The following is a 13,652-nucleotide window of genomic DNA, read 5'->3' as shown; positions in this document are numbered from 1 at the left end:
ATGGGAAGTGAAAGAATATAACAATGCAATAGTCACACAGGTAATTTTTTTTCATATATAAATTGACTTCTTCCTAAGTAAACAGAAAGTATAGTGTATTTATGTAAACATTAAGGTAGCAGAATGCTTTGGCTAGATATTTTCAGTATATAATGTAGAAACAGATTTGGTTTTTATCAAATTGATCGTGTATATAAAAATGTTTTAAAGAAAATAAATTAAAATGATTTATGATTATATATCAATGATTTATATCAATTTGAATATATATAAAACTATTATTTTTTCAGTAGAATGATGATCGGAAAAATATTATTTAACATTTATTTAGGAAGGATTTCAAATTACTTGTAATCGGCATACTTGTTTATATTTATCAGTTCTATCATAGTTTCGAGAAAGGTTTCATAATAGAAGCCAAATATTTGCCATTAGAAGCTTCATCCGATTAACAGTTGAGTTTAATTACAAATTCGATCAGTATCCGGTTGACACTTTTAATATCGATAGAATTTTGGTATTTTTATTCTTGCTAACATTATCCTCTTATTCGATAAATTTTAAATCCTCATAACGACATTTAAATCCTAAGATTTTAAATAAGAATAATAAAGTCGTTAAAAATACGTTTTTCTTTGACGTTATTAAACAAAATTATTGAAAAATATAATAATTAAATACTACTACATACATATGTAAAGTGTAGAATTTATTGGAAATAGTGAAACAATAGTTTAAACAAATAATTTTTGACAGACCATCTAATTACGTTACATTATTAAAAACTTTTTATTCATTTTCAAAATTTATACGATTGTTAATTCAATGAAGAATTATAAATCTAAAGCTGCTTCTTTTCTAGAAAAGTTTAATCCAAGAAGAATTCAATTTTTCTCTTGGCTTAATAATTTTGAGTCTGTAATAGATCATATCGAGTTACCTGATAATAAACGGGTTGAATTTTTTTTGGAAATGTTAGAATATCCAGAAATGAAAGAAGATATACGGAATGTCCTTCAAATTACATTTAAAAAAAAATCTATAAATCATACATACGAAGAGGTAGTATCTAAGTTTAGTGCTTTTCATACTGGATTACCTACAACCGATTTCTATAGAATGCGTTTTCAAGATCGAGTACAATATAAACACGAAACGATAAAGAAATATGCTGAAAGTTTAGAAAAATTATATTCTCACTGTTCATACAAGAACAAATACTATTTAAAAATACAATTTGTAAGAGGATTATATGAGGAACAAATACGTATTTTTTTAAATAAACATAAAAACATAGAGTTCGATGAAGCATTAAAAAAAGCTGTCGAATTGGGAGAAACATTGAAAGTTTTAGAAAAAGAGGGCAAAGAATTAGAGACCAAGAGCCAAGAAACAAATGAAGTAGTACAATAAAAATTTTAAATAAGAGGAACTTTTAATCATTGAGACTTCACGTGTGAAAATAAATAATAATTTAAAATATGCAACAAATTGATTAAATTTCCAGCAAGTACCAAGAGTAATCGAAACCGATGAATATATTGAATGCGCTATGTTAGAGTCAATTCAATACGCTTAAAAAAATACACGTTAGTAATGGTTCATGAATGAAGCAGCAAGTGAAAAAGTTGTATTTTTATCTAAAAAAATTACTCTGCACGTTATTGAAGCTTAAAGAATAAGATCCGAATCTAATAATTTCAGGTAATTATATTTGTACTAAAAATATAAATATTTGTTTTAAATACCATACTTATGGTATTTGTTATATATACCATTTCTCTCGAAAAGAAAAATCAATAATTGCGATTCTAATTTAAAATAATAGAGTTATTATTATAATTTGTCTTTAATGATAACACAATTTATTTTTACTATTTATCTAGAGACTGATGGATAAGGCAGTCGTCCTGGTCACGTCTTTCAATTGACAGAAATTAGGGTCCAGGTAATGGAGAACTTCTTATGAAAATACTGACGAATTATTAAAGGAACGTTTTTAAATATGACAATGACATAAATTTATAAATGAGAAGTAGCGTTGAAGGGACGATAAGAAAACGTAAATCGATAATCCTTTACATTAGTCTACTTTCAAATTTCTTCTAATCAACATATCATTTATAATCATCGGTCAAATTATAAAATCAAACATGAATTTATTATAGGAGTTCACGACCAGCCCTTCAACACTTGTCCATGAAAACTAATATTCGTAAACAAAATATTAGTTTTTTGAAATACTTTGAATATCAATTTTGTTTTTATATATGTTAATTTTGTCAACAGATTTACTCCTGAAATGCGTAACAATCATGAATAAGAAAAAATTTGTTTTGCTTGAAACAAAAATTTGACATGATTTAGTATGTTAACTGCTTTTATTAAAGAAATCATTATGCAAAACTTTACTTCCAAACTTCTTCAGAAAGAATCAACAATCTCCTTATTTCTTAAAAATATTTCTAGTAAATGTTTGAAAGAATTGATGAATTTATTTCGTTAAGTATTTACTGAAATACTTTTAAAAATAGGAGCTCCATTTTACATATGAATCTTTTAAATTCATTAAGGTATATACAAGTTTTGTAGTAAAATACATAAGAGATATATAATAAGAGAAATAACGATTGTCTCTTAAAAACTGAATCTTTGTTTTTTACATTAGAGGATTCTTTTAATAAGCATAGCATAACATAATCATATATCAATCTATCAAATTTAACCTATTCTTAATAAAATTTAATTTAAATACGTTTCTGTGAAGAAGCGCTTTTTTTTAAAGATTATATGAAAAAGTGTATTCTTAAATTTAGATATTTCAGAGTTTAGTTTAAAATCGTTTTAAATGTATTGTCAAGTTTTGTAAGCTCTTTTTGTGTGTTCGAAAATATTATTATGTAACCTTAATTTTTTCTGGAAAAATTAGTAAACGCTTCAAAAAAGTAATAGATCTTCTTTTGCTTTTAGACTTTTAATGCTATTGCAAATATCAAATTGTCCAAAAAGAAATGGTAAAGATAAATTTACATATTCAATTTTAGGTTAAATTTTCTATTTAAATTAAATTTTACTTTTTTTAAAGAATGTTTTTTTTTTATATATGAAAATAACTCATAAAATTATTAATGTAAGCTAAAAATTTTATTCATAGGGAAATGTAATTTATATTTTAGGAAAATTTTTAATAAGGCAATACAAAAATAAAAAATATTATACAGTAACTTCTTTTTATTTCTATATATCTTATTTCTTCTGTATACCTGACATAATTAAATATGAATAAGAAATTGATACGACAAAAAAATAATCACTTCGGTAAATTTTTCTCATATATATATTGATATCTTTACTTTTTTAAATGTTAAAAGTTTTTCACCTTACTTAATTTTAAGGTATTGATAAGATTTAACGTATTTAGGTTATGTTCATACGGAATAAAGATATACGAAAAAACCTAAGACTAACAGCAATAATACAAGATAGTAATAATAAAATATTTAATCAACTAAAGAATGCTACCACATTAAAGTATGTTCTAGTATATAATGAAAGTTTTCAAAACTTGAGGAAATTGTTCTAAGAAGCATTCTACTACAAAGTGTTTGTTTTAGTTAAAAAACCAATCAAACACATTTTATGGACAAGTTTAATGTCCTTATTCTAGATGATAATTTATTAGGTTTATATTATGTTAATAACATAACCTAAAAATTTAATCTTGACATTAAACTTTTCTAAAACGATAACTTCAAACAGGGAATTTTTTCAGAGAATAATATTGGAATTATTAATTAATTCTTTAAAAAATAAAAAAAAAAGATTTATAGTTGATAATTATTTAGGTATTTGTGTAACAGGCAATATTGGTCTTAAAAAATGCCAATTAAGATATTGACGAATGTAGAAAGGAAGAATAAAAGAAAACAAAGCAGTAGTAGTTAACGTTGGTCTATATTTTGATTTGAAATTTCAAAGTACATGTTTATTATTCTCAGTTAAATAAATACACCTTAATCAAGGACATATATTAAACGATAATTATTTACCTCTTTCCTTATCTATCATTAAACATTTAAATTTAAGTAACTAGTTAATCAGAGTCAGTTGGATTGTAAAGGTATAAGTAAACATTTTTGTACTTCTATTAATATTAATATTTTAAAAGTAATAATACAATTCCTTTTTTTAATACAAAATAAAAATCATTTATTAATATATAACTATACAAGAAATATTTCTACGTGAAAACTATTGACATTGTGCAAAGGAAAAAAAGAATTTCTACATTCATTACAAAAAGGACAAATTGTTCACTAGAGATTGTGTAATAAAGGACTGAACAAGGAACATCAAACAAGTCTTTAATTACGTAAGATAAATAATAAAAAGTTCTTTTGTTTTTGGAACGATGAGTGAAAAGATTACATTGAGTAAACAATTAGTTGAAACTATTAAACGTAATATGGAATTCAATCCTGAAAAAAGAAGATTTAATGTATGGAAAAATAGTTTTGAGATTACGATGCGAATACTTAATATACCAAACAATAGAAAGAATTATCTCTTATTAAAAATGTTACATCGTTCAGTTTTTATTTATATTCGTAAACTTATATTTCCTGTCGACCCTTTCGACCTATCATATGACATGCTTATATCTATATTAGAAAAAAAATATCTAAAGTAGTCAAAAATTTTTTATCGTCTAGCTGTCTGCGATCAATTTTAAGAAGCATTTGAACAACACTTTTATCTCGTTTTAAGAAAATTTATATATGACTGCCAACGTGACCCTTCATGTAAATACAACGTTACTCTGCTGATTAATAAATGGATTCAAGAGCCAGGAAGCTCGTCAATAATAGAAAAATAAACCAGATCTGACACTTACTAGTGCAGTTACAATTGCAGAGCAAAAAGAACTTTACAAGATAATTGTCATTTTTTAAATTTGAACGAATCAACAGATAAACATATAAAAGCTGGAAAATTAAAATTTTCATTAGCGTAGTCTTAAATCTTTTATTTCCGGAAGATATTTAATTAACGAAAGAATGCTACCACATTACAATATCTTCTAGAAGTGCAAAAATTACAGATCAAATAGAACTTGACAAGATAATCGTCATTTTTTAAATTTGAACGAATTTACAATAAATGTATAAAAGCTGGAAAAGAAATATTTTTAACAGCGTAGTTTTCAATTATTAATTTTAAGAAGATACTTAATTGACAAAAGAATGCTACTACATTAAAGCATCTTCTAGTATATACAAAATATTTTAAAAACAAGTGGAAATTATTGAAGAAGCATCCTACAAAAAAGTGTTTGCTTTAGTTAAAAAACCAATCAAACATATTTCATGGAAAAGTTTAATGTTCTTCTTCTAAATGATAATCCTTTAAGGTTTCATTATGTTAATAACATAACATAAAAATTTAATCTTGACATTAAACATTTCTAAAACAATAACTTCAAACAGGGATTGCTTTTCAAAGAATAATATTGGAATTATTAATTAATTCTTTTCAAAGTAAAAACAAGATTTATAGTTAATATTTATTTAAGTATTAGCGTGTGTGTAAAAGAAAATATTCGTCATAAAAAATGTTTATTAGGATATTAACGAATGCAGAAAAAATGTTTTTAAAAATGACGATATAATAGATTCCTTTAAATCTATAAAAGCATGACTACAGCAATGGAAGAATAAGCAAGAACAAAGCAGTAGTAGTTAACGTTGGTCTATATTTTGATTTGAAATTTCAAAGTAAATGTTTATTTTCTCAGTTAAATAAATACACCTTTATCAAGGACAAATATCAGACGATAATTATTTGCCTCTTTCCTTTTCTATCATTAAACATTTAAATTTAAGTAACTAGTTAATCAGCGTCCGTTGGAATAGATAAGATATAAGTTAACACTTTTGTACTTCTATTAATATTAATATTTTAAAAGTAGTAATACACAATTCCATTTTTTAATACAAAATTAAAATCATTTATTAATACATAACTATACAAGAAATATTTCTACATGAAAACTATTGACATTGTGCAAAGGAAAAAAAGGATTTCTACATTCATTATAAAAAGGACAAATTGTTCACTAGAGATTGTGTAATAAAGGACTGAAAAAGGAACATCAGACAAGTTCTTTAATTACGTAAGATAAATAATAAAAAGTTCTTTTGTTTTTTGAACGATGAGTGAAAAGATTACATTGAGTAAACAATTAGTTGAAGTTATTAAACGTTATATGAAATTCAATCCTGAAGAAAGAAGTTTTAATAATTGGAGAAATAGTTTTAAGATTATGATGCAAATACTTGATGTACCAGAAGATAGAAAGAGTTATATCTTATTAAAAATGTTACATCGTTCAGTTTTTATTTATATTCGTAAATTTATATTTCCTGTTGATCCTTTTGACTTATCATATGATATGCTCATATCTATATTAGAAAACAAATATCTATATTAGTCAAAAACTTTTTATCGTCTAGCTGTCTGCGATCAATTTTATGAAGCATTTGTACAACACTTTTATCTCGTTTTAAGAAAATTTATATATGACTGCCAACGTGACCCTCATTTAAATTCAACATTACTCTGCTGATTAATGCATGGATTTAAGAGCCAGGAAGCTCGTCAATAATAGAAGAATAAACCAGATCTGACACTTACTAGTGCAGTTAAAATTGCAGATCAAATAGAACTTGACAAGATAATCGTCATTTTTTAAATTTGAACGAATTTACAATTAAACGTATAAAAGCTGGAAAAGAAATATTTTTAACAGCGTAGTTTTCAATTATTAATTTTCAGAAGATACTTAATTGACAAAAGAATGCTACTACATTAAAGCATCTTCTAGTATATACAAAATGTTTTAAAAACAAGTGGAAATTATTGAAAAAGCATCCTACAAAAAAGAGTTTGCTTTTGTTAAAAAACCAATCAAACATATTTCATGGACAAGTTTAATGTTCTTCTTCTAAATGATAATCCTTTAAGGTTTTATTATGTTAATAACATAACATAAAAATTTAATCTTGAAATTAAACATTTCTAAAACAATAACTTCAAACAGGGATTGCTTTTCAAAGAATAATATTGGAATTATTAATTAATTCTTTTCAAAGTAAAAACAAGATTTATAGTTAATATTTATTTAAGTATTAGCGTGTGTGTAAAAGAAAATATTCGTCATAAAAAATGTTTATTAAGATATTAACGAATGCAGAAAAAATGTTTTTAAAAATGACGATATAATAGATTTCTTTAAATCTATAAAAGCATGACTACAGCAATGGAAGAATAAGCAAGAACAAAGCAGAAATAGTTAACGTTGGTCTATATTTTGATTTGAAATTTCAAAGTAAATGTTTATTTTCTCAGTTAAATAAATACATCTTAATCAAGGACATATATTAAACGATAATTATTTGCCTCTTTCCTTATCTATCATTAAACATTTAAATTTAAGTAACTAGTTAATCAGCGTCTGTTGGATTGTTAAGATATAAGTTAACACTTTTTTATTTCTATTACTGTTAATATTATAAGAGTGTGAATACAATTTCTTATTTTTAATCCTTCATTAATATGTAACCATAAAACAAATATTTATGCATGAAGACTATTGAAATTGTTCAAGAAATAAAAAGGACTCCTACATTCATTACGAAAAGGACAAATTGTTCATTTAGGATGGTGAAACAAAGAACATTAAAACGAACTTTTGACTAATCATTTAATTACGTAATAAAAGAAATAGAAATCTTTTATTTGTTTTTTTGAAAATAATGAGCAAAATGAATGAAACACCGGAATTAGTATCCGCAGCTCTTCTATTCTTATTGAGATTTGATTCGATTTGGATGGAATTTCTTCAATGGCTTAATAAATTAGAATTTATTGCTGATTTTCTTTACGTAACAGATGATAAAAAAGTCGAATTCTTATTAAATATGGTCGAACCTTGGGTTTTTGCCGATATTAAAACCCAGGTTGCTCATTCTGATCCTTTTAACATTCCATACGAGCTTCTTATTTGCGTGTTTGAACAAATGTTTTCCCGTATTCCCCAAAAATTCTCAGCCAAATATCGTTTCAATTATCGAGATCAATTATTTTGTGAATCTGTAAAACACTATGCAAACTCTTTAGAGAAGTTGCTGAATCGATGTGGTTCGGACATTAATACAAAAGATAATTTAGTTAAGCGTTTTATAAATGGATTAATAAATATGGATTCTAAAAGTGAATTATTAAAACGAAAACGAGATATAACACTCGATGAAGCATTGGCAATCGCTCAGGAATTTGAAAATAAAGAATGGAAGAAATATAAATTAAAAATAAATTCAAATTGAAAAATATATACAGACAACATACAACTAATTGTAAACAATAAACATATATAAGTCGAAGAAGTTAACTTTTTCTAGTCGATCTTATGTACTGGTAGTTTTGAAATAATCTATTTTGACAAGAATACTAATTATCAAAAAAACGCTATGATAATACAGAACCCAATACGATCGCAAAATGTTATCATAGTTTTTCAAAATTGTGATACATGCTATCTTTAATCATTTGCGTTCGTTTGGTCAAATAAATTAGTCTTGATTAAAGAAAGATTATTCAAGTGAATACCCCGTTATTTTCTGTAAAAGAAAATCTATTACGAAAGTTCTAAGTTTTAATTCTTTATTTGTTTTCTCTGAGGTATTTTATCGAAAGGAAAATAAACAAAAATTTTGTTACTGACTGTACATATTTTACGAATAAAAACTTTAACTGTTAATTATTCTTCGTAACAAATATTGTCATTAATTTACATTCCTGAATAAAAAGAAAATTTCGTTAGTATATTTATGTAAAGATTAAGATAACATATAACCTTGATTAGATATTTTAATTGTCTAAAATAGAAACAGATTTGTTAATAATCTTGGAACCTAGACTTCCAAAGAAAAGATCAAAGTCTTCTGTTTGTATATTGTGTCTAGCAGTAAACTGCTGAGATGTTGAGCGAACTGTGCCAGTTGTCTATCGTAACGCTTGTTAAGTTAAGATAGTCTTGTTTGTTGGGCCCACATTTATAATATTTTATGTTAGATTTAATGATAACGAACTATTCAGAAAAACATTTCGTTCTGGTCCTACGTGAGGCATGTCCAATGAAATAAAAATTACATTAAAAAATTGTTTTTGTATTGTTGTGTACAAAAATTGTTTTGTTGTGTTCATTAAAACTCGTTTGTGCAGTGTGTGCAATGTGTATAAAAATGCAAATGTATAAAATTGATTAAAAAACATTATAAAGTAATTAGTTTCTGTATATTAAATGGATAAAAGGAACCAAGAAAACAAATGGAAGAATATGATATTAATTAGGAAGTTAAAAGAAACTAATTACAATAATAATGTTTATGGTAAGCGGTCTTTAGCTGGATTTTACTTGCAATGGAATGTATAACATATAAAATATGTTAAACATTATACTGAAAGTAAAATACCATTGCCCAGGTCTAACCACGAGGAGGTAACCGCTTCTGGAGACCCACGAGGGATGTGCATCTTAAAAGTGACTACACGCGAATAAAATTTAAACGAAATAAAATGATCTAACTGAGAACGTTTTTTAAAAAACCTAACTCTTAACCTTAAGAATTTCACTTATTTGCCAGTAATATGTTTACATGTCAAAATCTAACAGAGAACTGATTAAAAATCAATGTAAGTTATCAGAAAATTTGATGTTTATATTTTAGCTGAGTAACGAAGTTTACTTTTGAACTACGAATTAACTTTTGTTAATAAATATTATTTATTATCAATGTTAATGCATAACATGCAAACATATATATCGTATTACAATAAATAATGTAGAAAATACAGATCTTTTTCTTTTCACATACTTACAGATTGCTTATAAAATCGTGACATTGATGATTGGAAAATAAACAAATGAAAATCGTTAACTGTTGAATTTAAATGAAGTTCAAATATAAAAATACCTTTAAAAATTGTTTATAATTTTATCCGTTATATTATTATATCCTATAAGGACTTATATAGGACGTTAAATACCTGTTATTTGTTTTATTTGTCGCAAAATAATTAAGTTTAAATAAGTGTCCGTTATAACAGTTGTACTTTTGTATCATTACTCTCGTTAACTTTATTTTAATTTTCTAATTTAAGACAAATATAAAACACTGACTTTTTTCTTTTATCGAAAATTAAAAAATTATTTGTAAAGTATAATACGAAAACTACGTATTCATCATTGGTTAAAGCTAAACAAAGGCTTGAACGACAAAGAACTTTCAATAGGTCTTAAATTAACGTGCTGTAAAAAAAAAAAGAAACTATTTTATTTGTTTTTATAAATAATGAATACAACAGCAGATATACAACCACTAATAAATCGTTACATTAAAAGGTACGATGCTAAAAAAATGGACATTTTGAAATGGTTAAATCAATATGAGTTTATAACAACTTTAATGTGTTGTTCAGAAAATTTAAAGATTGATTGTTTAATTGATTTCACCGTAGGTTCGAACATGATTTATAATAGAAATAATTTAAAAAGTTATTACAATCTTCCATACGAAGTGCTTGTGTCCAAAATACAGGAAAGATATTCAATCTATGACAAATCAATGTTGTATAATTTACGTTTTGGTATGCGAGATCAATTCTATATGGAACCTGCATCAATCTATGCCGTATGTCTTGCCAAATTAGCTATTAAATGCAATTTTACCAGTGATGAAGAACTTATTTTCGGTTTAAATCGGTTCGTAAATGGATTAAGAAACAAAAAAACTTCTATGTTATTGAAACGAATACCTAATTTAACATTTGAAAAGGCAATAAAAATTGCCACGGTAATGGAATTAAGACAAAAAATATCACAGAAGTAATTTATTACAATAAAAATATTGCAAAAATGGACTTCAAATTGGCAGAAAATAATGAAATATATATTTTGTGACGAAAAGAATCTATATTTATATGTATATATGTATATATGTATATATATATATTCGTTTAAGCTACTATGCTGACTGTAATGTACTGAAGACATCAAATGTTATTATTTAAACTGAACGTTTCTAAGAAATTGTTGAATACCATTAACTTAAAACGGTAATATTGTCTTCAGAATAATATTGTTATCATTTATAATTTATAATAATAATATTTATATAATAAATATAATAATTTATTAATATTAATTATTTATATATATATTTTTTTATTTATATTATTATATTTTATATTATATATTATATTTTAATTATTAATATATAATAATAATTATATTATTAAATATATTAATATTTATATAATAATTTATATAATAAATATTGTTATCATTTATAATTTATAATAATAATATATAATATCATATATAATTTATAATAATTTATTTTTGATGTTTTTGTTGTAGGGACTCTTAAAGGAATTATATTGAAAATTCAGGAAAGAGAGTGCAATTAAGTATCGTTTACGTTTTCATGAATTAACCAAACATGAAATCGTACGATACTATATTTTAGTTTTAAGTATAATCATTTGACAATGCAAGCATGGATAAAACTATAGTTTTCATCTAGTCAGTCGATTCATAGAAACGGATAACATTACGTTCTTACATTAAGTTCAATGTATTTGAATTGTTAAATTCAAATACATTGAACTTAACACCACAATAATACTAGTCTACCAGTAGAAGAATTTTTGATAAATATTTAAGATTATTTTATTAGTTAAGATTAATTTAAATCATGTTTTGAATTTAAAATTAAATTAATTAATTAAAGTGATTATAACATGCTTCTTCTGTCACTAAAGCGCTTAAGTTTCAACACATAATTGATCAATGTTAATATCAGATGTTTAATATAACAGTCAGAACTTTTATATTTTTGTTCTTCTTTACATTATACTTTTTTTTTTTAACAAATATTCACCTTTTATACTAAATAATTTTTATTATTATATTATTATTATTATTTTTTATTATTATATTATTATTATTATTTATTATTATTATTCATTATTATTTTTATTATATTATATTTAATTTTTTAATTTTTTACTGATATATACATTATATAAATATAAAATAAATATTTTTATTATATACAAAACATTGTTATTTTTTTATGTAAAAATTTATCTTATTATACTTTCAGTTCAAAATTGAACATTTCATGTTCAATTCAATTGAAGCCTATTTTTTAGATTAACCAAAACTTGTTAATGAAAATGTGTTCGCATTGTTAACTATATATGTGATATCTTCAAAAAGACAATAAACAAGATAAATCAAAATCCGTTTGTATCTGTCGAATGTATAGATTCGTAATACATTATTAACTGTTTATACTGCTCAATTAAATCGTTAACTTAGTCAAAGACAAATTTTAGGCACTAAATAACTTCTCCTTACCCCTCCTGTTATTCAGAACTAAAGTTTAAATACGTAAACGAACATTGTCTATCAAACGGTTAGGATATAAGCTAGAACATTCGTATTTGTATTCATGTTAAATTTATAAATTTGTTGAAAATAATTTTCCATCTTCAATAGGACACTGCAATTATTCACTCATGTGTATTAAACTAATAATTCTAAGTTAAAAGGGTTGAAATAATATTCCATAAATTAAAAAGGTTTTTCAAATTCATTACGAAGAGTATAAAGTGTATATCAGTGAAGGTTAAACAAAGTGAACAAGAAAAAAGTATTCCAACAAGTTATCAAATTGCTTTCTATAAAAATCTAAAGCGTCAATTTGTCAATTAAATAATAAGTGCAATGGATGGAATAACGGAATTAGAAGACGTAGGAAAATTTTTAATCAAAAGTTACGACCCGAGATATATGGACTTCCTGCATTGGTTAAATAATTTGGAATATTTAGCTAATTTTCTGCATATACAAGATAATAAGATGGTAAAATTTTTATTAAATTTAATAGAACCATGGAGTCTTTCGCAAATTCAACAAAAAGTAGAACCAGCTAACCCATATTATCTTCCATACGAAGTGCTTATATACCATTTAGAGCAATTATACGGAGATTATCAGGGAGAGTGGGCAGCAAACTATCGTTTTGAGATTCGAGATCAATATATCGGTGAAAGTACAATACAGTACGTACATGCTTTAAAGAGAATTGCTAGTAAAACCAATCTTGCCCTTAGAAATAATGAAAGCATAATGATACGATTTATAAGTGGATTAAAAGACGAAATCATAAAACAGGAATTGCGTAGTATAACAAATTTAACACTCGATAGAGCAGTAGCTATAGCCGTGCATTTGGAATTTATTCTAATTTGGACTAAACCAACTGAAGGACTCGAGATATAGTACTGAACTGGAAAACATATTACCAGAACATAAACAAAATAGAAGACAAGGGAACGTATCCCGCTGAAGTTATACAATGACCGATAATTTTAACCTAATCGATTCTATGAAATTCCTCTTTATATAAAATAACCTCAAAATATTACGAAATTCTCTACGAGTATTCGTAAAAATAAGTTTTTATTTATAATGTGAATCGTTGCTTAGTATATAATAAAGCACGTTGACTTTATTTATATTG

The 13,652-nt window shown here is 24.7% G+C and overlaps 1 protein-coding gene across 1 annotated transcript; it reads left to right on the top strand.

Annotated features, from left to right (window-relative positions):
- The first annotated feature begins 825 nt into the window (after positions 1-825).
- On the top strand, positions 826-1,413 carry LOC122513167. The gene has a single exon (XM_043629439.1). It carries the CDS (start codon positions 826-828, stop codon positions 1,411-1,413), a length of 588 nt encoding a protein of 195 aa, XP_043485374.1.
- The last annotated feature ends 12,239 nt before the right edge of the window (positions 1,414-13,652 follow it).

Source organism: Polistes fuscatus, unplaced genomic scaffold, assembly GCF_010416935.1.
Source record: "Polistes fuscatus isolate 324 unplaced genomic scaffold, CU_Pfus_HIC Scaffold12, whole genome shotgun sequence".
Classification (NCBI taxonomy): domain Eukaryota; kingdom Metazoa; phylum Arthropoda; class Insecta; order Hymenoptera; family Vespidae; genus Polistes; species Polistes fuscatus.
Note: the sequence above shows the minus strand (reverse complement) of the source record. Positions and strands in the feature narration are given on the sequence as shown.

Excerpts from the sequence above, each read along its gene's own strand:
- LOC122513167 (XM_043629439.1), top strand. The coding sequence starts at position 826 with ATGAAGAATTATAAATCTAAAGCTGCTTCTTTTCTAGAAAAGTTTAAT.